Below are 23847 nucleotides of genomic sequence, written 5' to 3'. Positions count from 1 at the left end.
TTATATGCAAAGAGTGTTATAGAATTCTAGAAGGTATAGTGCATAATTTGAAGTATACTATCAAATAAAGAAATTTTACAGTTTTTTAGTTTTATTTAGATGTACGTTATTTTAGATGGCTTCGTCGAAAACAAAGCATGTCTGTTTAAGTTCTTAACATGGTAAATAAAATGGCAACGAAGCCCAGTGTACTGCGTCTTATGCCGTAGTTTTTGTTATCTTCATACTCAAATACAACAAATAAAAAAAGATTTATTACGAAAAAACGTATAAAACAAATGATATATTTATTTCTAGACAAGTTGACGAACATGTAGCGCAACTGTATCGCTTTAGAGAACAGTTCTTCCAACACCTACTCATTCAGTGAAAGATTTAAGAAGAACTCTTACTCGACCTTAACTACCTACGCTTTGCTTGAACAATTCCCAACGAGGTTACTATAAGGTTGCAAGTCTTGTCAAAATGTAGTATGCAATACGTTGGGGAAAAATAGATATATACGAACAAACTACTACAGTCTAGCAACTAGTCTTTAAGTGTAATGTATTTTTGCTACAAAGAGCTCATAACGAAGTCAAATTTTGCAATTTGATGTCAAAACTAGCTAGTTGTTGAATCAAATAGCGTTGTGACTTTGTATACATCACGATCTTGTGGTATCAGAGCTGTACTGCTGCAGACTAATTCAACTAAACATGAGCAAGATTGGGATTTCTATTCTCTGGGGTGCGAGGCTCGTCCAAAGTTCAAGCAGCTACAGTGTTTTGGATCACCTAAAGAACTTTGGGAATTCAGTTATCCGTTACTACTCTTAAATTAAAGTAGAGCACTACAGCGAATCAATCGTAATGCCTAGTCTCTCCAGTAACAAGCTGATCTGCTATATTAACTTTAAAGCCAAATCGATTCACATTGTTGCTGGTAAGTCTGATTGCTTCAGATAGAGAGCATGAATTGCTTCTTTATCATCTAATCCCCATCCCCCTTGTTCCCGATTGGATGACATGGACAATTCATCTTTCTCTAACGAAACAAAATGACACTTTTTTGGCGGCTTATTGACTCAGAAAAATTTGAGAGTTAACGAATAATTTTGGCGCCAAAAATAATTTCTCTTAATTTATTAAATTTAATATACGCACATCCATAAGTTATGCTATTTTTTCTATTTATTTTGTTCTAAAATTCTAAATATTTTTTTTTCATAACATAAAATATGATGTCTAGTCTCATTTACATAACAACATGCCTTAGAATAGGTTTTTTATTCTTTTTGTCACTTTAAATTAAGAATAAAAAGATAATTTAAATTGAATATTTGCGATTATTCTCACTAATGCTGCTTCCTCTTTTATTAGGTAGACAACAAAAAGTTAGCCTTGGACTCCCATATCAGATTTTTGATTGGTTGCGTATATAATGAGCTGGGATTGATAGACGAAAACCCAGTGAGAAAATTTTTGACGCCATAAAATTTTCAAAAACTTAGATGGTGTGTGCGTATTATAATTTGAAATGATTATCTTTGCAAAAATGAATAGAAGATAAGATTTCATCTTTCTATAAAAATATTATCCTTGTCAAAATGATATCTTTGATTTTTAATAAGATAAATAATGATTGAAGTTCGTATTTGTTCAGTGTAGGTTAGGATATGACATTATATGACATTATATAGATTTTAGCTGGCTCTTTTTCATTTAATTTGAAATTTATTTTAAACATGATTTAAAATATATTCTGAATTGTACAAACATCAGTAAAAAGTTGAATTTTAGTATAAGTGATTGGTATTTATGTTCTAAAAAGGAAGTTTTATTATTTATTAACAAAAAAAGAATGTACAAATCAATGGATAGTACTTAATTTGTATATGTTTCGAGAATTATATAAATGGGTAACTAATTGCCTACTTAGAAGATAAAATCGCAATCATCAACTTTTACATCTGCAAATGGATCTGTTTTGTATTCGTGAATATAACATTCAAATCCGGGTACTTTTCGTTTATAGCTTTCATTATGTTTTTTGAGCCCTTCTTCCAGAAGTGAAAATGCTTGCTTTTGTCTTAAGCCATAATTAAATCCTTCAAGGCCAGTAAGACTTTTCTTGACTTGCTCCATCTCCTCGCTTGAATAGACTTCTGTTACATTAATATTTACATTAGAAGTCTGTGACATATTTTTTAAAACTGTCACTTTTTTGGAAATAATGTCGAATACTTTTGTTGAGATTACGCTTGATAAGAATTTATCAATATATGTTTTTATTCTCCCACATAAAAATCCAAGCGTCAAAGTAACTACAGAGCAAATATCTGTTGAAAATTTCGTAAAAAATGATTCATTAACGTTAAAAGCAATGAAAATTCCGGTCAAACGTCTTGAAACCAGAGCATATGCTAGTATTCCATGTATTTTACTGTTTTATCTCGTTAAAAATCCAACTTGTACAATAGCTTCATTTGATTTATCAATTTTTGTCGATTCTCAATCTAATGTTTCAATACACGAACTATCATCACAAGCTGTAGATCAAAAAGAACTCAAAATTCAGTTCTTTGAACTAACAGGAGCAAACAATCTCACATTTCCAATAGTTTTGAACTCCAATTCAGATGGATTTGTGCAATTCAATCTTAAAGGATCTACGTACGTCGATATGAGGAAGATAAATATCTCTAAAAGGTTTGGTTTGGAGTCTGTTCTTCCATTTTACGTTTCATCGAAGGTCAGACATATATCAAAGTTCGATTACATGCTAGAATTAGCAGTTACAAACCTTATGCCGTTTGATATTACTGATATTTCATATACTTTTACAGCAAATTCGACAACTCCAAAATATTTCCCTAAAGCATTGTTTGCTAACTCTATCAAATCTCTTGTCACAATGAGGAAGATGATCCCTATATCAGGAACCCCAGCAGAAGCCCAAACAAAGAAATTTGGAAAAATTAAAATTTTCTGGAAAGTTGATGAAAGCAAGGAATACTCTTCAGAAATCCAAGAAGAGCCAGCTGTTGATGAATACCAGACAATTCCAGACTATTTAATGATATCTGTCAAATCATGTCCGAAAGATGTGTTTGTAAACACTCAATTTGACTTTGAGATCGAAATTATCAATGTTTCAACTGATAATTTGACGTTTACGGCCCAATGTGTCAACACAGAAGACGTAGGAACAGTTAATACGGAACCAATCCATTATTCAGCGGAACTTGGTTACCCAATAACTATTAATTTCTCTGCAATACCTGTAAGAGAAGGTTTGGTCAAACTTCCTCCAATTAAATTCGTTCTTGACAACTCATCTTCGTTTACATACACTTCTCCTTCAGGTGTATTGGTTAGATCACCTCCAATAACGCATATGTGAGCTATATATCTGTATATTTATTTTTAATTTGTAAATTTTATTTATTTGTTTAGTTAAATTTTAAAATTATGAATTTTCTAAGTAAAAAACTGTTTGGAAAGTTTCATGTCATATACAAAGCCTAAAATATCTTAGTAATATTAAATAATTTTCAAAAATCCTAAATTCGAAAGAAAGATCCGATCTCTACTAATTAGATTCCATATGTCTTTCTATTTTATTAGCAAATGATTAGGTAATCCATTGTTAAACTCTCAACTTATCATGAATTTTTTGATATTCAATTTAATGTTCATAATTGGATTCCATTTATCTATTAAATTCATTAAATCTATCCATTGAAACTAATAAAGTTATGAAATATAAACATAAATCATCCTCAATCAAAAATGTAAATATGAAACTCTATTTTATATTGAGAACAGAAGATAGGAAAAGAAAAATGGAGTGTTAGTAACTAAAACAAACATATTTAAAACAACATACATATATATAAAAAATAAATATAAAATAAAATTAAATAAATTATTTTTGTTGATATATTTCGTTCAACTGCTCTCCGTACTGAGGGAATTTCTTTATCAGCATGTCGTAGTTTGGCATCATTTTAACTATTTCGGGCTGATATTTCTCAGGAAGTAGAAGTAAAGCTGCCAAAAGCAAATGAGACTTAGAAGTGTCGAACCTGGCCATCAAAGCTTTCATTTTGTCTGTCTTTCCTGTATCGAAGTACGCTTGTATCACTTTTACGAACTCAACAAGTGAAAAAGCATCAGAAAGGAAGGTCATCGAGATAGAATAAAGTTTTTGAGGCTCATCAAGGAATTCCATGAGTATATTTGCAAGGAATGGATGTCTTTTGAGCTTAAGTTCGCCTACTTTGTATCTACTAGCCAAACTGAAAGCGCAAACACCGACAATCATTTCACAGACGAATTTCTTTTTCAAAGTTATTAATCGTTTGTGAACATAAACATAAGAATTATCTTCTGTTAGGATGAAAATAATAGGAGATTGCTGGGTTGTGAAAATAGTAATCACATTGTCAGCAATTTTCTCATCTGAACATAAAACTGTTAATTTTCCATCAATTAGAGTCAAAATTCCATTGGAAAAATCATAAAGAGCACCATTGGATAGTCTACATGCGAGATTGTGCTTTTCTACTAGATTAATCTTCTGTTTGTGAATAAAATATAATTCTATCGACTTTTTGGTTCCTAAAACTAGTTTTGACTCAACATGATTAACAAATACAGCCGGAGAATCAAGATTGACTGTATGAACTATCGTAATAAGGTCAGGAGATAACAATAATAATTTCCATGAGTTATCTGTCTCTTCTTGGGCTATCGCAACAAAATATCCTTCTTGGAACCAGATGCTCTGACAGGAATTCAATCTGTCAGCGCTAAAAACCCATTTATCTTTTTCGGCTGAATAATACGCGAAACCTCGCTTTCCTGCTATAACAATGTAATTGTAGTCTGGTGATGCGGCGGCATACTTGATTGTGAAGCCGCGTGAAAGTAATTCTTTGGGACCTTCGATAACAGACTTTTCGCAACCAAAAATGACCTTTTGGCTGGTGTGGAACACAAGTGATGGTGAATATAAGTCTGTCATTGCAATATCAACAAAAATTAACTCGGTTGGAAAAGATAAAATTAATTGGGAATAATCCCAAGAAAATTCAAATGCTGTACATGAATTTGGATCGAAATCTAATTCTAATTTTGTCTTCGTTTTGCTTCTATTCTTATAATTTATAATAATTATATCTCCTTCATGAGATAAAGCAAAAAGGTAAGAACCTCTCGAACTCCAGACGCTACGTATACAGTTTTTCACAAGTTTAATCTCTGGAGTCGAAGGTGTTAAGTTTGTAATGAAAGATAAAACTCCGTTACTATGAAGGATTGAGAGAGCCATTGAATCAGGAGAAACGATGAATTCCTTTGTATTATTAAACATCGTATAATTAACTTTAATTGAGCGGCTTTCAAAAACTCCACCAAAGTGAATTTGGGCTGTAGCAAATTTACCATTCTCAAATGACATTAAAGCAACTTCGTCGACAATTTTGAGACAGTTTATGGCAGCGCCATCGTCTGATTGTATGTTGTACTCGCCTACAACATCACCGGTTAGTGTAATTGTTTGAATAACTGGACCGGCGAGAGCAACTGCAATATGGTCGTCGACCGCACAGCATGCTGTAATCTCACCATTGATGGATACAAAGCTTGAATTGACGAATGTACCGTATTCATTAATTGAAAGAATGGAAACTACATGATTCTTTGTTAATGCCATTATAGATCTATTAGATGTCCACTCAAAAGTTGTAAAATCACCGTATTCTTTGAATTTTTCGTCGGGAAGCCTGAAAGTTGCTAATGGTTTATCCGATAATGTTATAGAATTTAGTATTCTAAGCTCCTTGGAAGTCAAGCATGCAGTAAATTTGTCATCCAGAGATCTTCGGCATAGAATTGCTGGATTTTTACTGTCAAGCTTGACTCTTTGGAAACCATAAACAAACATTTTGTTTGTTAATAATCAAAATTTTCAATGTGATATCTCAAAGTATAAAAAATTCAAAGGTTTGTATTTTACATACATTGTTCAATTTCATGCGTTACATTCGATTTATTTTTTTAATCATTTTGGGTTTCAATTAAAACGTTATTAAAGATACATTCAATTATCTCTCCCCAAATATTTTTCTCTGACCCCTTTATTTCAAAGTTCAGGTTGTAAAATTAAACGGCAATTTTTGGGTTCAACATGGATATTGGTACAGCATTAAAATGGTTAAATGATGAGACTGGATCTAACTTCAAAACACTTAGTGAATCAAGGTCTGGAAAAGAAATCGCTGATCTCTTAATTCGTTCAACAAATTTGAATGAACATATCAGTGAAATTAAAATAGGACAAACACAACTAGACAGAACTTTCAATTTTCAAACTATACGAAAGATAATGCGCGAAGTTGGAGTAAGCTTTCCATACGATATTAGAAAGATTACAGAAGGCGATGAAAATGAAATACTACAATTGTTAAACGCTATCAGAAAAATTGTTGACCAGCAAAGTGGTATTCAGGAAGAAGTACTTGAATATGATATTGAAGAAGAAGACAAAGATGAATTTGAAAACGTTGAGTCATTGTTCGATGATGTCGAAAAAGAATTACAGAATAGAATATTACAGCAAAATACAATGAAGCAAGAGATTGAACTCCATGCACAAGAGCGTGATTTTTATCTCAGTAAGCTAATGCAAATAGAGAAATTAACTAAGAAATATCCAATAGAGGAAGTTGGAACTGTCGTAGCTGTTCTTGAGAATCCGAATACGGATCTTGCTCCAATTCAAAAATAACTTTATATAATAGCTATTTCGATCAATTTTCTGTTTGTAAAAGCTTATTTAAACAAATTTTAAAGTTTACATTCTGGTAAGTCCGTATAAATTTGAAAAATTGTAAAACAATAAAATAATCTCATATGGAATAAGCCAAATTCTGAGTGTTGCCTTCCAATATTCCATGAGTTTGTTAGTTCAAAATGCTTCAAAATGAAATATGATATTTATTAAAATATCAAAACGATAAAAATATATCATATCGAATTATTTATGAGCTGTCTAATAAGTAATAACGATAGATAGCATAATTTCAAGATACATCTTGATTTAAAAGGAAATGTTCGAAGATTTAGCGATCATTTGTTCAACAAAAATGAATAATAAAGAGTTAACAATATGAAAATTTTCTTATATGCCAGTATTGTATTTAAGATCTGCTTTAGTTGATCTTTCCTCACGAAAAATATCCTGAAATATTGTAAAAAAAAATTGTTTGTTAAAATACTTTCTATAAAAATATTTTATTGAATACACATTCTGATACAACGCTCTGTCAGAATTGAAATATCTTCAAACTGATTGATATGATAAGTCAGGAAAGAGATATCTGTCTGCAATTTCTCGTAAGCAACAGAGAAGGCCTCTTCCATCTTGCAGTCCCTTTCTGCTTTCGAATCAATTGAGGCAACATTCAGATTTATCTGTCTAATTCCGTTTACCATGTTCAGAAGCATTTCCATGGTCTTCATTGCCAAGTTAAATGTTCCTGATATCACTGGCTTGGTCATTTGATACGTCTCTGTTATATCTCTGATCAATTCCAGTAATTTTAGTAAAACTTGGTTGCAAAAAACAAGTTGGCTTCGGTCTTTTCTAAGGTTTTCTTTGTTCAATCGCTTCGTTACACGTACTACATTTGATGTTTCGTCCTCGCAATGAAGCATTTTTTCGATTTTTCCTTTAAGAATTTCATCTGAAAATAAAGAACCATCATTCATCTTGTCGCGGAGGCTGGTAAGCATATTCATCCATTCTAGTTCATCTGAATCGAACGTTTTAGATATTTTCGTGCCTTCTAAGTAAGTTAAAGACTCCATTTGTGAATTTATTAGGAAAACTCGCTTCCTATAGAGCATTTTGGAGTGGGTATCGATGCGCTTGATGAAGCGTGTTAAAGTAGAAACCATGGCGTTTTGGTTGTTGATAATCGGAGAAATAAGATTTGTCTTAAAATCGAAATTTGCGTATTTTTCAGCCGCGGCCTCTAATTTTTCTTTCATTGATATGAAATCTTCTTTTAGGTTCTTGATTGTGCAGTCAAAGTCTTGAGATTGAACGTTTTCAATATCTGGAGGTACAGAGTTGTCTAAAAATATGGATAAGTAAGGTTCTTGTAATGTTTCTTGAGAAATATTTGTTGCTGTAGCTCCAACAGACATTAAAATCTTAAAAATGTCTGGCGAATTTACTTTTATTGCGAGAGATAAGAACGATTCATGCTCCTCGTTCTCTTGAGATGGACAAGCTCCATATGTAAGAAGTAGATCAATCATAATCATATCTTTTTCGAGAATTGCATGATAAAGTGGAGATTTCTCAAATTCTAGAGAACTAGCTGGCGCGTGGTTGAGAAGAAGAAGTTGGGTGACATCGATATTTTTTGATTTAACAGCGTAATATAATGGCGTGAAGCCTTCAGCGTCTGGACAAGATAAATCTGCGTCTTTGTCTATTAATTCGAATAAATATGAGAATTTGTTCGTTTTGATAGCAAGGAGCACTGGTGTATCACCATTTGCATCCTTTTCGTCAATGTCAATATCATTTTTAAGAAGAGTAGTAAAAATTCTTAACTTATCATTCAAAATTGCGGCATGTAATAATCCATTAGTCAAACACCCTGCAGCAAGAAGCAATTTAACTGATTCAAGATTACCTTGTTTAATGCAAGTTATAGCGAGAACTTCGTCATCTTGTATACTAGTATTTACATCTCCCCCTTCATCTATATATTTTGAAATTGAATCTGGCGAAAAATCATCAAGATTCATTCAAAATTTATATGCAAAAAGTGACGAATTTTACTCGTTCAAATCAATCGTGATATTTATAGTTTGAGGAGACATCATGAATGATATAAAGCTGCCCAAGTACCAATTCAATATTATGTTTCTGTGATATATATTTTTACAAGCTATTTCTTCATAATTTTCTCAAACGAATTTTGTTCAAAATACCCCGGAAGCTAGATAATGAAGCCATATTTTTGATGGTAAAATTTAGTTCTTATACTTTTTTAACTTAGAATAAATTAATGGAATCAAAATTTGTTTGTATTTTTAAGTCTATGCATCTATTTATTAGAATTATTTATTGATTTTTAGCTTTATTCTCATTCAAACATCATAATTATATACTCCATTGAGTTTATGCATCAAATTTCTTCTTGTAGAATGTCGAAATAAATAGGCAAGTCCATGGACATCAGCATAATCCATTGACAAGGTTATCTATTCATGGACTAAGCTTTATATATATACTTCACTATCCATAACTTAATTGACAAGGCTATATTTAAATAAATTATGATGCACAATTAAGTGAAGTATATCCATCTAGCTCTCAGTGATGAATAAACTTATTTAACAAATATTTATAAATGTCATATCCCCAGTTGTTATAAATTTATTACCTTGTACAAAATTTTGAATGGTTTTATTGACTTTGTCATTTCACATTTTAAAATCTTTATAATGGAATTTCTTTTATTGATCAATATTGTGGGGTCATCGTTTGAATATCACGAAAATGCTCTTGAGGTGAATTACATTAATTCTTCATTCAACAACGACCCATCCATGATTAAATTATTCGAATACGTCAAAGATAACGTCTTTGAACATGGTAATTCATCAAGTGGATACATAAGTGTTTCAATATTACCATTTCCAATGGATATAATTGACGCTAAAAAATGGAATAAATTATACAACTATTGTGATGAAGATTATGTAGCATTAGTTAAATTTTGTATTCAAAAAGGCAATACGCCATATCTATATGGTCACGAAAAGTCTACCTATACTCATGGACAGTTTTTTAGGCAACCAAAGATAGAAGATGGATTACTTCATTATGGACAAGATGGATTGTCGATGAAAATGAAAGCTGATCGTATAATTTTTGAAAAAGAAAAATCTTCGGCAACACCATACGGAGCAATATATTATGATTATGATTACATCGATCGCTTAAATAAATGGGGCAAAATTGCTATTTCTAGATCATACAATGAACAGGAATATATAGACTACTTCATTTCAAACGATTTTCCACTAAATCGTTTAAGAAACTTGCTGAAACTTTTGGCCAAAGATTCATTAGAGTTAGTACGACGCCAAATTGATGAAAAAGAAAACACTGAACGCTTGTTAAAATACAATCGTTTACTCCAAAAATATTGTGTAAAATTGATCCAACATTGTGAGGAATATTTGGAAAAGCAGGCAAAAAGCCAGAAAGTCCCTATAACATTTTAAAATGCTTAAAAGAAAAATAAAAAACATATAAAAGAAATTGCTTTCCATCTTTTTCCATAGAATAGTAATATAACAACAACGTGACGGAATTTGAACACTTACCCCTCCTATTTTTATGAAAATTAAGAATGGCCCAGGTGTTTAAAAGAATAAATCAAAACATTTTATTGTATGATTATTCATTAAATATATTATTTTAATGTGCCAATATAAGAAGCCTTATTATACAAGTATATGTTCATTTGGTTCCATAGTGATCTTTCATGTCATGGAAAAGCTGTCGTTGAAATTTATAACAGTATGACAGAACAGCACTTTAATGAGGATTCAATTCGCTTCGTACAACTGTCCTCGAGCTTCTTAAGAAATAGATTAGTGCTAAAGTCAAAGTTTTACGTGTAATATCATCACTAGATAGATGAAAATGATTGGATTTTGCAAAGACAACTTATTTCCAGAGAAGTATGTCAAAGATAAAAGTTCAAAGAAATAATGTTAATGTCCCAAGTCTGTAATCATATATAGAATGAAACTGCATCATTTTTAATGCCGTTGCGAAACTTTTGCATAAGATATTCAATCAACATATAAAAACATTTTCTAATTTTTCTGAACTACACATCTAAACTAATCGATAAGAAGCTTAATTTTATAATGTCCAAATGAGTGAAGGGTATGAAATTGACGAAATTATACAAAATGAAAATAATTAGAATGATCTCAAGAAGATTTTTAAAACATAGTATAGTGGGATGTTATAGAACGAATTTCGGAGTGTTTGAAAAATTTATATTTTTTAGATTTAATATTGGAAATATAGATAATGTAAGCTATGGATAATATCATACTATGTATTTCCCAACGGGAGCCGTCGGATTCCGTCGTTGTGGATGATTACGGTTGAGAAAAAAATGTAGTTTTTATTAACGAATTTTGAATTTTGCAATTTTTTTGGAATTTTTTGAGGATGATTAAACGAGCATTTATATTCCTTTTTTGAAAAAGAGTCTATTTTTCTTGTTTTAAGGAGATTTGGTTTTTTATTCAACAATTGGCGCTTCACGCCAATAACCTATCGTCAATCCGTGTTAATCCGTGAATTGTGAGTAGTCTCCCGCGACGGCGTCACTTTTTCTCCGCAAATTTGAGAGAAATCTCCCGTAACGGGAGATTTTTTACGTTTTTTCTCTCAAATATTTCATCCGTGAATTTTTTTTTTGCTCTCATATATTATCATACCCTATGGATAGATCTAAGCATTAAAACTTTTTTTAGTTGAGTGAGAAGAAATGATAATATGTTAATATAGAACATTAGGATATGATAAAGATACACTCATATCGCGATATTTTGAAAAAAAAATCGGATAAAAAATAAATATTACTATTTATTCGACGAAACAAAAATTAATAGCTTTCCTTATAAGAAGCACGCTTCAGAGACATTATCTAATACTGGATAGAAGAACTTTGGAAGTACTGCATTGAATGTAGGACTTCGAAAGTTTTATCTCTAATGACGTATTTAAAAGCTTCTGGTAACTATAATTGTAAATTTGGCCGAAATGCTCAAAGTTCTTCTGTAGCCACTCATTGATTGAGAAGCAATAGAAGAATTTTAAGTGTGGGTAGTACACTCGCATTCTTTGATCCATAATGGACAAATAATTGTATGTTCTATACATAGTAAGGTAAAGTTATTCTAATGTAAATTAATAAATACGTAACATTGGAACAATCTTACCCTACTATGCTATAGATTCGGTTGATTGCTTACTTCGAATGATACTTCATGCTAATATTGAAATTGATAAAGCTTTATGTGAATACTAATAATAATGATAAGTTAAATTTGAATAAACTGTGCGACAGGTAAAGTAGCAAGCGAGATTATTTATTGTGAAAGAATAGTTTTGAAATACACATGCTCGGCTTACGCCGAGCGAATTAAAGTAACGTACGATTTTTAACGTACAAAAAAAAAACGCGGCGGACAGCAGGGATAAATTCACGGCAAACGGTAGGCTTTTTATAAAAGTTGGGAAATGCATATATCATACAGACAATATTGGTCGCTGAATGTCGAAACCAACTAATTTTTGAGAGTGGAATGATTCCCCTGGGTTTGAAATTCCTTTTGAAATTTGAAAGGAGCGGTTGCACCAAAAATATGTTCAGCTTATTCCTTTCCAGGGGAATTGCATTTAAGCAATTCCCAGCCAGGTACACAATCCGTGGTTCATGGAATGTTCCATACACGAATTTGTCCAACCCAATTATTATTTCAGTCGAACCATCACGAACATATACAAGCAAGTACAACGGCTTAGAACAGATTTGGGTTTCCACAGGTGAAGAGCGCATTTACCGCAAGGTTGTCGCATCAGATGACAAAATGATTTGCTACGATCACCAACCAGAAGATGGTGGCGAATGGGATCTTGAATTAAATGAATTCCTTCCAAAGCCAGATGGCTACAAGAAAGTTGGCATGCGCCAGCACCGCGGAAGAGTTTGCGAAGTTTGGGAAAAGAATGTTTCTACACCAAAATTACAGACCTGGGACATTTACATTGATCCAGCTACAGGATATCCAGTCTCATACATTGCACACGCCGTTTCCTTATATCATTCTCACTATGACATTTACATTCTTGATATCGACGATTTCCAGCCTGATTCACTTCCAGGAGCCTGGAACTTCCCAGATATCTGCAACGGCAATCTCATCAACGATCCATATCCAGGCCATGGCGACAACGGCTTCCAAGCTGTTAAACAAGTCGAACATCGCGTTCACCAAAACAAATTCCAGGAGAAGCGTTCAAAGTTCGTTAACAGACTCGGTGGCCGCCGTCTTACAATTTCCAACGAAGACGAGACAATCTGCCGTAAATATACAGCCAAAGGCTTAAAGGACCTTCCAGCCGAGTTCTCATGGCGCGATGTTCCAAACGTTGTCGGCAAACCACGTGACCAAGTTGCCTGCGGTTCCTGCTGGGCATTTGGCACAGCCGAATCTCTTGAATCCCAACTTGCCCTGAAGACCGGCGTTTTCCGCGAATTATCAGTCAACCAGATCATGGACTGCACATGGGATTACAACAACAGTGCTTGCGGCGGCGGCGAAGCTGGCCCAGCATTCCGTTCCCTCATCAACCAGAACTTCAAGTTATTCCTTGAAAAAGACTATCCATACATCGGCGTTGCTGGTTACTGCAACAGAAATCCAGAGCACCCTGTCGCTCGCGTTGTCGATTGCATCGCAATTGATAAGTCCACGCAAGCTCTCAAGGAAGCTCTCTACCAGTACGGCCCTGCTTCTATCGGTATCAACGTTATCGAATCGATGTCATTCTACACAAAGGGAGCTGTCAACGACCCAACATGCACAGGAGCCGCTGACGACTTAGTCCACGAGGTTCTTCTTACAGGTTGGAAGATTGTCGACGGCATCGAGTGCTGGGAAATCAAGAACTCGTGGTCCACTCATTGGGGCAACGAAGGATACATCTACATCCAGGCTGAGAATCAGGAATACAACTGCGGTGTCACAACAGATGCTAAGATTCCTTTCATCGAGGTTCTCTAAGTTAAATTAAGTACAGAATATTTTCTCTTTAATAAAATCAGTTTTTTTATTTTTATTTTTTACTAATTTTTTTTTATTATTATTTTCTTGTGCCTCTCTTTATATTTAAATTCCTCTTTTTGACTTTTTTTTATCAGAATGTTGAAAGTGCACAAATAGGGATTCATTCTGACTGAACTCTTTCTCGGCTTTCATATCACATTCATTCACTTAGGGGTGATTTTTTGTGCTCTGAACATGAAAAAAAATCCATAAAAATACAACTTGAGATCTTTTAAATGCTCATATGTAAGGCATTTTTATCCCATAGTATGGAGTCAATTAAAGATGTTTTTGACCATTCATGAGCTCTCATCGGAGAGAAGACTTTAGGATGGATTTACTTCTTTTTGACATGCTCTTGTAATGTAAATATACCTTTATTTTAATAGTAAAAAAGTTTAGTAGTCAATTTATGTTTTATATAGGGATTTATAATAACTTATGTTCTTAGAAAACTAAGAAAATGTCAGAAAGTGATAAATGCGCATACTTTTATCTATACTGACTGAAAATTCATCAAATAATCAAAAATTGTCATAAAATTTAAAGAATAAATAAAAGGAAATTGTTTATTTGTGTCTAAACAAAAAGGAATTTCTGCTTATCGCTCAATATGAGAATGAAAAATCCAAACTTCAAAATTTTTTTAAAAAATAACATCAATTTTTAATAAGTGGAGTAAAGATTGATAACATGATAGTTATATCGATAGAGAAAAAATACAAATTGAATTTAATATCCGTAAGAACGTAAAATATTTGCAACATGAACAACTGCCTCATAACAGTTTTGAGCCTGAACTCTATCAGTATGGTATGCGAAAATAAAGCATGATTTGCATTTAGAAACCATCAAACCTGCAGAGTGATAACGCATTTGAATGTTTTCACTGTCGGCACGAAGAATAGAATATTCTACACCTTTAAACGTGAATGTTTCTGAAAGGAAAGCTGAGCCTTTATTATACATATCGAGCAATTTAACTGTTTCTTCTGGAGTTATTGAAAAATCTTTAGTTGCTGCGAGGCTTTCGCCATCAAATCTGAAAATACCGGCACTTGTGATATTTGTACCAAGAAGATCAATGAATTGAGTCCACGACATTTTATAAAAAAAATTTTTTATCAAAAGAAAGTGAAATGAAGTTTTTTATTCGAAATCTGATAGAATATGATTAATTACAGCATTTTGGATATGGGTTGATTGCGATTTTTCAAGGATAATGGTTTTTCAGTAATTTTAGGATATTACGCTTTCGCAAACAAGCAAAATAGTTTTCTGCTTGAAGCAGATGTGCGTGAGAGATTTGCTTAGCAGGTTGAAGGGAAAGAGAATTGCGACTTAAAACATTGAATACATATTTATATACGAACTTTAAGAAAAAGAATTTAAGTAAGGTTATCTTTATCAAATGACTTCCATTGATGAATCTACACTTTTAGATTTAATTTTGAAATTTTAAGAAAAATTCCATGAACTGAATGTTTGAAAAAAATTCGAGATCTTTCGCTTTGATGCGGAATCTTAGTGGTAGTGTTGTGTTTATCTTATCGTAATTCATATTTTTGACAATACACAACAATTTCATTTTATACTAGTATTATTTTCGTATCATATTCAAACATGTATTCCTATTTTTGATGGCATACTAGAAAGCGGTCAGTGAATCCTTAAGTAACCTCTAATATTCAAAAATTACCTTACAAAACATTTCCATGTCTTGTCACTTTTTATAAATATACCACACTTTCACTTTCAAATTTTGAAAATAAATAAAATTTTTCATTTTAGATTAATGTTTTGGAGGCGAATTCACCCTCTTAATTCGATAGTTATTCCTGATGAGCTGAAACAGTATCAACAGATTATAGACTTAGTTTGGAATGATCAAATAAGAAAGAAAGATATCGACACAATTGTTGATCAACTAGTCCAATTTTACACAAATGGCACAATAACTCTTGAGTTCATCAATAATATGTTTTACGTTATCTTAGAATGGAAACAAAGGAACGAGTTATTAGTTTATGAAATTGCAACAAAATTTTACAAAAGAACATCAACGTATTATAATGTGTTTATTTATTTTCATCCAATATCATTTGGGGAGATTGATTCTATTTTAATGGATGATGATCTTGAAAAAATAATTCAAAAGGGAAAAATTGAGGTAAATCAAGATCTAATAAATAGAGCAGCATTATATGGAGCTGTCAAATGCTTCAAGCATTTTCTTAACAATTTTAAAAGCATAAACAACAAAACAATGATATCAGCAATAAAAGGAGGAAACAACGAAATAATAAAGATAGTTTCACGCAATGTTAAATACGCCACAGCCGAAAATTTATTTACAGCTATAATTTGTCATCGAAACAATATTGTAGAAGAAATTTTAGATGAAGATTTTAAATTATTTGAAGAGATTGTAACAATCACACATATTTATAACATGAATTACCAAGTTTTCATTTTTGCAATCATCAACAAAATTTATCAAAATGCCTTTACCAATGCATATGATTTTCTCTTAGTTGAAGAGTACCCAATAAAATTCTTTGAATGCATAATTTCTTTGGGATATCGAATAGATTTCATTTTTAGGCATTTTTATGACTCATTTAACCTTCTTTTCGAAGCTCTAATGAATAAGAAATATGAATTAGCTAAGTTTCTTGTTGAAAAAGGAGCTGATGTAAATACAGCTCTTTGTTTATCTAATGGATCAACAACTCATGAAATATACACTCCCTTCAGATATGCAGTCGAAAATGATGATATCGAATTAGCAAAATTTTTATTAGACCATGGTGCAAATAAGGATCAAATAATTGAATCTCGAGGATGTTTTCATTACCGTGAAAAGTCCATTTCTGATTTTGCAATTAGTAATGAAATGAAAGCATTGTTATGAAGCTTATATCTATTCAACGTCATAAATTTAAAAATATCTAAATATAATTTATTATTTATAAGATCTGAAGAACCAATATGTTAGCAGATTCGATTTAGATTTAATTGTTGGATCATTATTAAATATATCAGAATGATTAATGTAGAATTGATGCAAAATATCAATTATTTTAAGCAAATTAGTGTTTGTAAAATAGAATGTGTTTTGTTGACATATTTTATCAAAACTGCAAAAGCATCGGGACGAATTTGTGTGCAACTTTTGGAATCCAAAAGTTCTTTGCTAATATTAGAAATGTGCATATTCAAATGAGTTTTTCCAATATCAAGATATTTAAGAATTGATTCCAAATTTATGTTATATTTTGCAAACAAAAGCTCACAATCGATTTCTGCTGATATATCGATACCAAAGAACCTCATTTTACCATGTGCTTCAATTAAATCATGATTTTTTTTTTTTTCATTTGGGCCTTCAAATGAAAAATCACTTCCCTCAATTTATGTACTTGATTGAAAGCTTTTTCTGTAAGTTGTCTCTATAATGATAATAATAGATTGTATAACTACCTCACTTGATCACCTGGATTCATTTGAGATAAATTTTTACATAACAAATGTCAAAAAGAAAAAAAAATCAAAACTTTTGGGTTCACAAATTTAGCCCAAATATTGATATTATCTGAATCTAATTTCACACTTTAAAAGATTTATAATTATAATTCTGGAGATGTCTGAAAAAGCGGGTATTCTACTATTCTTACAGAGAAAAGTTTGAGAAATTTATTTGAGATTTGCACTTTTTTATATATATAATGATTGAAACATATACAGCACGCATATTATAAATAATGCTTGTCAGATTTAAAATATAATTCCTCAATGTGAAGAACGACTTTTTTTTCAAAAATGTAAACTATTCAAGCCTGTCACCTAAAATTTGAATTCCATGCATATTTTGAATAATGATAGAAATTTCGTTTTGTACATCTTGAATCAACAATTTGAATAGTAGGTTGCTAAGATTGAAAGTATTAGAATCTAATACTCTATGTTTAACTCTATAAAATATCATGGAAAACATTCAATCATGATGAATTTTAAAAAGTTCAATTTAGACTTTTTCAAAAAGTGACATTTCAATTCAGATGGATATTTGCTCTTTTATCATAATCATAGCGACATTCCAATAATTAAAATTATACCTTGTACTTGGGATTTCCAGCGTTGTACTTTAAATCATTTATCATCGATATACATATTTGTATTCAATAGAAAAATTTAAGACTATTTATAGTGTATACATGTATATATATAGTTTATGTGGAATTTATACCAACAAACCGAGAAAAAGATAAATATTTTTAAGATAATAAGGAAATCTGCATACGTACTGTGTGCGAAGTTTGTTGTCATATATGTAAAGAATGCTTGAATTAGAAAAACAGCTGTGAGAAAGGTATCTTATTCCTCTTCCTACAATAACAGAGCTGAGATTAGAAATATTGTAAAAGTATGTATCAGTATATGTAATAGACATATTTCTATTTGTTGTAAAGATGTATAAGGATTGATTTACTTCATAATAAGTGGAATAGTATTCTTGATGAATATAATTAATGTAAATTGGTTTGCCAAAGCCAACAAATGCATACTCACCTTTTTCAAATGTTGAATCGGCTTGATTATCGTATCGAAATATTGAAATATTAATATAGGGTAAATTTGGAGTTGGTGATGCATACATTATGTTGGAAACTTGCGTAACTGTTTGAGGAATCAATAAATGTTGCAAAAAACATATATTATTCGTAGAGTAGCCAAAAAAACTAGTTACACCATACGAGACAGAATATATTGGTGATTTTTTCGCCGAAGGATATGTCATTAATGTCGTAAAATTCTTGTCATAAAGTACGCCATCAAGAACTGAAAAATATTGATGATTTGGATCTATTGTAAACTCCTCAAGTGTAAATTGCCAATCAAATGAGCCATCTGGTGAAATGTTTTTCAAACTAAATGGAATATGAAAAGATTTAATTTTTGCGTCTCGAATAATACTATTGTCTATGCTAATAATTGAATCAGGAAGTTCAAGTGTTTCAAGTTTAGCATATCCACTGAATGCTTCAAATCCAACGTTTTGTACGTCGCCATAAACTATAACATGAACGGCAGTCGTATTATATTCTGGTGGGCCTTTTACTGTTGGTCCAGAATTGATGATTAGTGTCGAATTTGATTCTATAAAAGTCCATGTCAAGGTTTAAATGTTAAAAATCACTCATAAAATTCTCATAAAAATATTAAAATTTTTTATCGTTTTCCAATTTTTGACATGTAAATTGACAGATTTCTTTGAAAAAAATAGATCTGGATGTCAAGCAAGGAACGCGAGTTCCTTGAGCAAGTCATTCCGATTTTCGCAATTGATAAAGTCAAAATTTACTGGGTTGGAGATGTTGAGAAAGTCGGACGGAGTAATACGCTGAAAAAAAGGCTTTTAGTGATTGGTTCACCAGGAATCTTCTTAGTAAACCAAAAAAGCTTTGCTTTCCAGTCCAATCTCTGCAATTCCATTAGTTTTTATGACCTTTCTCAGATCTTTTTGTCAAATTGCAACTTAACTTTTTCAAGTAAGTCAAAACAGATAATCATTAGATCAGACAAAGCGTACAAGCTTGCCATGAATGTCTATATGATCAGGCAATCTCTCTTTCCAACTGACTTATTACCACTTCATTTGTCAATAACTACAATCACTCAGCCTGAAAACGTATCAATGCGCCCGTTCCCTCTTGATACACTATTTTTCGATCGTACTATTTCATGTATTTATCATCTTATGCCTACTTTTGAGAAAAAAAATCAACATGTTTTAACATACATCGAAAATTCAATATCAAAAACGATTCTTATAGATTACAAATTCCTCAATTGTTCTGCCACACAGCCTCTCATCTTATCTCTCGCTTACGAACAAGATATCGAACATATTCATCTCAAAAATATACGATTAGCAGACTTTTTCAAAGACGCAATCAAAATAATAAGTGTAAACAGATTTATTAAGCGTATTACACTAGAAAATATTGATTTCACAGATGCTGATTCGATGGTTACAAAAATTTTCTCAACAAAACGAGCTTTTAAGCCAAAATTCTGGAGTTTCATCAATTGCAACTTAACCACTCAAAGTTTCATCAAGTTTTTCGATAATATTCCAGCATTTGAAACAGAAATTACCGGAATTGAAATAATTCAATGCATTACAGGAGACATGATATCATTCTTCCAGACAATCTTCTTCAATGACTGTTTCCACAATCTTTCTCACATAACTATTGATAGAATTAATAATCCAGTATTTGTATCGACAAATGTACTTGAACTTGCCAATACATCATGGGTTCTCGAAAAGCATTGCTTAAACACTATAAAAGTAAGGAATATGGGCATCGACGGTTCGTATTTATTAGATAAGTTATTACTCTTCGAAATTGGCCTTAAATACCTTGATATTAGCGGAAATAATGTTGAGGCGGCGCTCCAAGCTAATCGAGCTACCGTAAAAGACTTCAAATTGTCTAATTGTAGAATTACAGAGAATTTTTTGGTTTCTTTCTTCAAATTAGTTGAAGAAAGCGACACCTTCAAGCTTATTGATCTCAGCGCCATGAAGATCTCCGAGGATGACCTCATAAACTTCTTCAAAAAGTCTAAAAATGCAAAATATCCTTCAGTTGAAACATTAATTTTCTCAGAAAATAAATTGAATGAAGAGGAAATGTCACTTTTTGCAGATTTCATAGGATGTTTTCCAAAACTTAAGAAATTATGTTTAGATGACTGTTTAATTGCCAATAACCTCGAAAAAGTTTTCGATTCCCTTTCAAATTTGTCACTTTTGTCTGATTTATCATTAAAGGCAAGTAAAAGTGACGAAAGCTTGGTATTGGGCGACCAAATTGTTACTTACTGCATGAAGATAAAGTCACTGAAGTCGTTGGATCTAACAAACCAAAGTATTGGCTCGAAAGGATTAGAAATAATTATGCAAAGCGAGGATCATAAGTTTGATGAGCTTTACTTTGATGGAAGCAACAGTTCGTTAGATGTTTTGTTCAATTTCTGCAATTATCTTTTGAAAACAAAGATAAGACACAGTTTATTCCCTGAAAACGATTTCAAACAATGTTTCTCAAGTTCTGATAGACCTTCAGACTACTCAGAACAAAGGAAGCTATCTAATGATCTCAAAGAACAGTTTACAAAGAGATTCCCTCTCTTAAACAAATCATCTGACGTAACTTTCACACCTACAAACCTCCCTCAAAGGCCAAGTAAAATTGTCAAATCTCCGAGTATTCCTAACTCTGGTCTTTCCAATTTGGCTCAGTCTGAAGATTACGCAAACCTTGTTTTAAGGCCACAGATGATTCAGAAAATTCTCGATGAATGTCTTTGGGGAGAAAGATCCGAACCTATTGTTGTTATCGCTCAACAACAGGAAGAACTGTTTTCTTTAGATAAATTGATCGATTCGATCAATTAACTTTTCATTTATATTAAAAATTCTATTGTTTATATATCATTTCTTTTTCCTTTTTATAATAATAAGGTTGAAGTTATATACTTCACTGTTACCATCACATTAACTATAGTAAACAAGATAACATACAATCATTCATGATATGTAGCAAATATTCGCGGAAAAGTGACAAACATTTACAACTTTGATAAGATCAATTGACAATAAAATTTACACTTTTATTGTGTTTTTAAAAAGGCGTGAATCTTGTTAAAAATGCAATAAAAGTGCAATTATCATACTAATGATTATTTTTAATTCTAATGCCGAACAGCATTTGAATCTAAAATAATCGTTTTTTGATAATTTTTTTGCCAATGAATGATTTACATGTGAAGTTTATTACAATGCTTTGCTTTCTACTTGCGTTTCATTTAGCTGAATACTTAATACATAAATATCTTCATCCAACTAAAACAACTGCAGCTGATATTCTTCTAACTAAGAAATATATAACTATTTATTTCGTATTGTTTTTAATCAGTCATATACAATGGAAATATTATGACAGTTTACTTACAAAATACGCGTTCTTTACAGATTTAACAGGTTATTCACTTATAATCATTGGAATAATAGTTAGAATTATTGCAATAATGCAACTAAAACGAAACTATTTACATTCTATCAACTGCAGAAAGTATTCATATAACTCATTGGTTACAAATGGTATCTATTCTTTGATTAGACACCCTTGTTATAGTGGATTTATGCTAATTCACATTGGAATAATGGTATATCTACAAAATATTATTGGTGTGCTATTTTTCATCGTGTTTTTGAACATATTTTTCCACAAAAGAATCTTATTTGAAGAACGAATGCTTTGTAAGGTGTTCCCCAATGAATATGAAAAATATAAATTGCGTGTATGGTTATCTGTTCTATAATTTTATTTCAATTTCAAAAAAAATGAAAATTTGTTATTTTATATTATAAAGAGCATGTATATATTGTGTGTAAATTTTTTATAAGATATAAATAGAGAAAAATTAAACATTTATAGGAAAATACCGATTAATTTAATCAAATAAGCCTTTCTCTTTAGCTTTTTGGATGGTGTCGATGTTATCTTTGAACCATCCTAGTAAAAATGGCTTGTTTAAAACCAGGTCAGTAATTGGTACATTGATGATTCGTGAAGCTTTAATCGCAAAATTTCGAAATTCTTTCACCTTAAAATTATCACCCAATATTTTGTTGACTCTATTTATAATATCTTTTCTATCTTGATCATCTAATTCTGATTGAATTAAATATTGCGTATTCGAAACTGGTATTTCCTGTTCGATTATGATTTTAGAGATTGAAGCAATAATAGTTTTGGCGTTTTTAGGATCACTTTCGACAATCCTTCTCAATGTTTGTTGTGCTTCATCAAATGAACTATTAATCATTTCATTATTAACCTTTCCAAAGAAGTTATCCTTGTTCAATGGTTTGGATGGCTTCTTTTCTTCCTGCATTGATAATTTTCCATCAATTGCACTTTTTTTATTTCCCCTTGTTTTATTATTTTTGACCCCAAATTGACTTTTGACATTTTGACATGTGGTACGGATGGAATATATTTCGGTACACAGCAGATATGTGTCATTTGATATCTACGATCCTGTTGTTATCTAAAATGTTTTCAAAGCATTCTTGTGCAGGTATATCGCTTCAAACACATATTCTTTATTTAATTGTTTTCTTGACGCGCTATGTTAATAGTGAATTCTTCGATCCTCCAATATACAACATAATCTTTAAGATTTTCTATATATCAAGCACACTTCTTACAATTGTATTAATGCTTACTAAATTTAATAAGACATACAATAAAAAACACGACAGTTTTCGCATCATTTGGATCCTGTTGATATGTGTTCTCGCAACAGCACTCTCTACAAGAGAATATTCCTTGATCGAGATCACTTGGACGTTTTCTCTTTGGACTGAGGCCTTCGCTATACTTCCACAATTATTCTTACTTCAGCGTACACAAAGAGTCGATGTCATGACACACAAATATATCTTCTTCCTCGGACTTTACAGATTATTCTATATAATCAACTGGATTTACAAAACAATCAACGCTGGACGTAACAGAACTCCTTACGTCATGTGGATTACAGGTATTATTCAAACTCTTTTATACGCGGATTTCATTTATTACTATATCAAAGCAATTATTTACGGAAAGGAATTTGAACTTCCTCGCTAAGTATAAAAATGTCATTTATCTTATTAAACTCTATTAAAAATGTCATAAAAACTTCTTATATAAAAATAAACACTTTTTTTTCTGAAATAAGTATAAAGATATAACTCTAAACAAACATAGTATTTATTGTAATAACAAAGAGTCAACAAAATATCAATGGCTCATGAAATCATGTGATAAAATGACAGCAGCCTGATTTGTGT

General features: G+C 31.5%; 12 protein-coding genes across 12 annotated transcripts, besides 1 other annotated feature; 7 read left to right on the top strand and 5 right to left on the bottom strand.

The window, feature by feature from the left end:
- Positions 1 to 1916: 1916 nt before the first annotated feature.
- TVAGG3_0283170 (uncharacterized protein) lies at positions 1917 to 2183 on the bottom strand (the record flags this gene model as incomplete). Its single annotated transcript, XM_001311843.1, has 1 exon — positions 1917 to 2183. The coding sequence occupies one exon, from the start codon at positions 2181 to 2183 to the stop codon at positions 1917 to 1919; it is 267 nt and encodes an 88-aa protein (XP_001311844.1).
- A 31-nt stretch (positions 2184 to 2214) lies between these two features.
- On the top strand, positions 2215 to 3384 carry TVAGG3_0283160 (uncharacterized protein; the record flags this gene model as incomplete). Its single annotated transcript, XM_001311844.1, has 1 exon — positions 2215 to 3384. One exon carries the CDS (start codon positions 2215 to 2217, stop codon positions 3382 to 3384), a length of 1170 nt encoding a protein of 389 aa, XP_001311845.1.
- A 377-nt stretch (positions 3385 to 3761) lies between these two features.
- TVAGG3_0283150 (Rab6a-GEF complex partner protein 1 family) lies at positions 3762 to 5931 on the bottom strand (the record flags this gene model as incomplete). The annotated part of the gene is made up of 1 exon (XM_001311845.1): positions 3910 to 5931. The coding sequence occupies one exon, from the start codon at positions 5929 to 5931 to the stop codon at positions 3910 to 3912; it is 2022 nt and encodes a 673-aa protein (XP_001311846.1).
- Positions 5932 to 6123: 192 nt separating this feature from the next.
- Positions 6124 to 7230, top strand: TVAGG3_0283140 (EB1 dimerization domain-like family; the record flags this gene model as incomplete). The annotated part of the gene is made up of 1 exon (XM_001311846.2): positions 6175 to 6774. One exon carries the CDS (start codon positions 6175 to 6177, stop codon positions 6772 to 6774), a length of 600 nt encoding a protein of 199 aa, XP_001311847.1.
- A 50-nt stretch (positions 7231 to 7280) lies between these two features.
- On the bottom strand, positions 7281 to 8810 carry TVAGG3_0283130 (spectrin binding; the record flags this gene model as incomplete). The annotated part of the gene is made up of 1 exon (XM_001311847.2): positions 7281 to 8810. One exon carries the CDS (start codon positions 8808 to 8810, stop codon positions 7281 to 7283), a length of 1530 nt encoding a protein of 509 aa, XP_001311848.2.
- Positions 8811 to 9143: 333 nt separating this feature from the next.
- On the top strand, positions 9144 to 10496 carry TVAGG3_0283120 (uncharacterized protein; the record flags this gene model as incomplete). The annotated part of the gene is made up of 1 exon (XM_001311848.2): positions 9513 to 10298. One exon carries the CDS (start codon positions 9513 to 9515, stop codon positions 10296 to 10298), a length of 786 nt encoding a protein of 261 aa, XP_001311849.1.
- Positions 10497 to 12223: 1727 nt separating this feature from the next.
- Positions 12224 to 12264: a mobile genetic element.
- A 203-nt stretch (positions 12265 to 12467) lies between these two features.
- TVAGG3_0283100 (cysteine protease family C1-related family) lies at positions 12468 to 13942 on the top strand (the record flags this gene model as incomplete). The annotated part of the gene is made up of 1 exon (XM_001311849.2): positions 12468 to 13889. One exon carries the CDS (start codon positions 12468 to 12470, stop codon positions 13887 to 13889), a length of 1422 nt encoding a protein of 473 aa, XP_001311850.1.
- Positions 13943 to 14482: 540 nt separating this feature from the next.
- Positions 14483 to 15040, bottom strand: TVAGG3_0283090 (profilin (actin-binding protein) family; the record flags this gene model as incomplete). Its single annotated transcript, XM_001311850.1, has 1 exon — positions 14664 to 15035. One exon carries the CDS (start codon positions 15033 to 15035, stop codon positions 14664 to 14666), a length of 372 nt encoding a protein of 123 aa, XP_001311851.1.
- Positions 15041 to 15706: 666 nt separating this feature from the next.
- TVAGG3_0283080 (Ankyrin repeat family) lies at positions 15707 to 16944 on the top strand (the record flags this gene model as incomplete). The annotated part of the gene is made up of 1 exon (XM_001311851.1): positions 15727 to 16845. The coding sequence occupies one exon, from the start codon at positions 15727 to 15729 to the stop codon at positions 16843 to 16845; it is 1119 nt and encodes a 372-aa protein (XP_001311852.1).
- Positions 16945 to 19224: 2280 nt separating this feature from the next.
- On the top strand, positions 19225 to 21402 carry TVAGG3_0283070 (the record flags this gene model as incomplete). Its single annotated transcript, XM_001311852.1, has 1 exon — positions 19225 to 21402. The coding sequence occupies one exon, from the start codon at positions 19225 to 19227 to the stop codon at positions 21400 to 21402; it is 2178 nt and encodes a 725-aa protein (XP_001311853.1).
- A 368-nt stretch (positions 21403 to 21770) lies between these two features.
- TVAGG3_0283060 (uncharacterized protein) lies at positions 21771 to 22906 on the bottom strand (the record flags this gene model as incomplete). The annotated part of the gene is made up of 1 exon (XM_001311853.1): positions 22461 to 22904. One exon carries the CDS (start codon positions 22902 to 22904, stop codon positions 22461 to 22463), a length of 444 nt encoding a protein of 147 aa, XP_001311854.1.
- A 90-nt stretch (positions 22907 to 22996) lies between these two features.
- TVAGG3_0283050 (ER retention sequence binding) lies at positions 22997 to 23711 on the top strand (the record flags this gene model as incomplete). Its single annotated transcript, XM_001311854.1, has 1 exon — positions 23066 to 23644. The coding sequence occupies one exon, from the start codon at positions 23066 to 23068 to the stop codon at positions 23642 to 23644; it is 579 nt and encodes a 192-aa protein (XP_001311855.1).
- Positions 23712 to 23847: the final 136 nt, after the last annotated feature.

Source organism: Trichomonas vaginalis, chromosome V (genome assembly GCF_026262505.1).
Source record: "Trichomonas vaginalis G3 chromosome V, whole genome shotgun sequence".
Lineage (NCBI taxonomy): Eukaryota > Parabasalia > Trichomonadida > Trichomonadidae > Trichomonas > Trichomonas vaginalis.
This window is presented reverse-complemented; position numbering and strand designations above follow the sequence as displayed.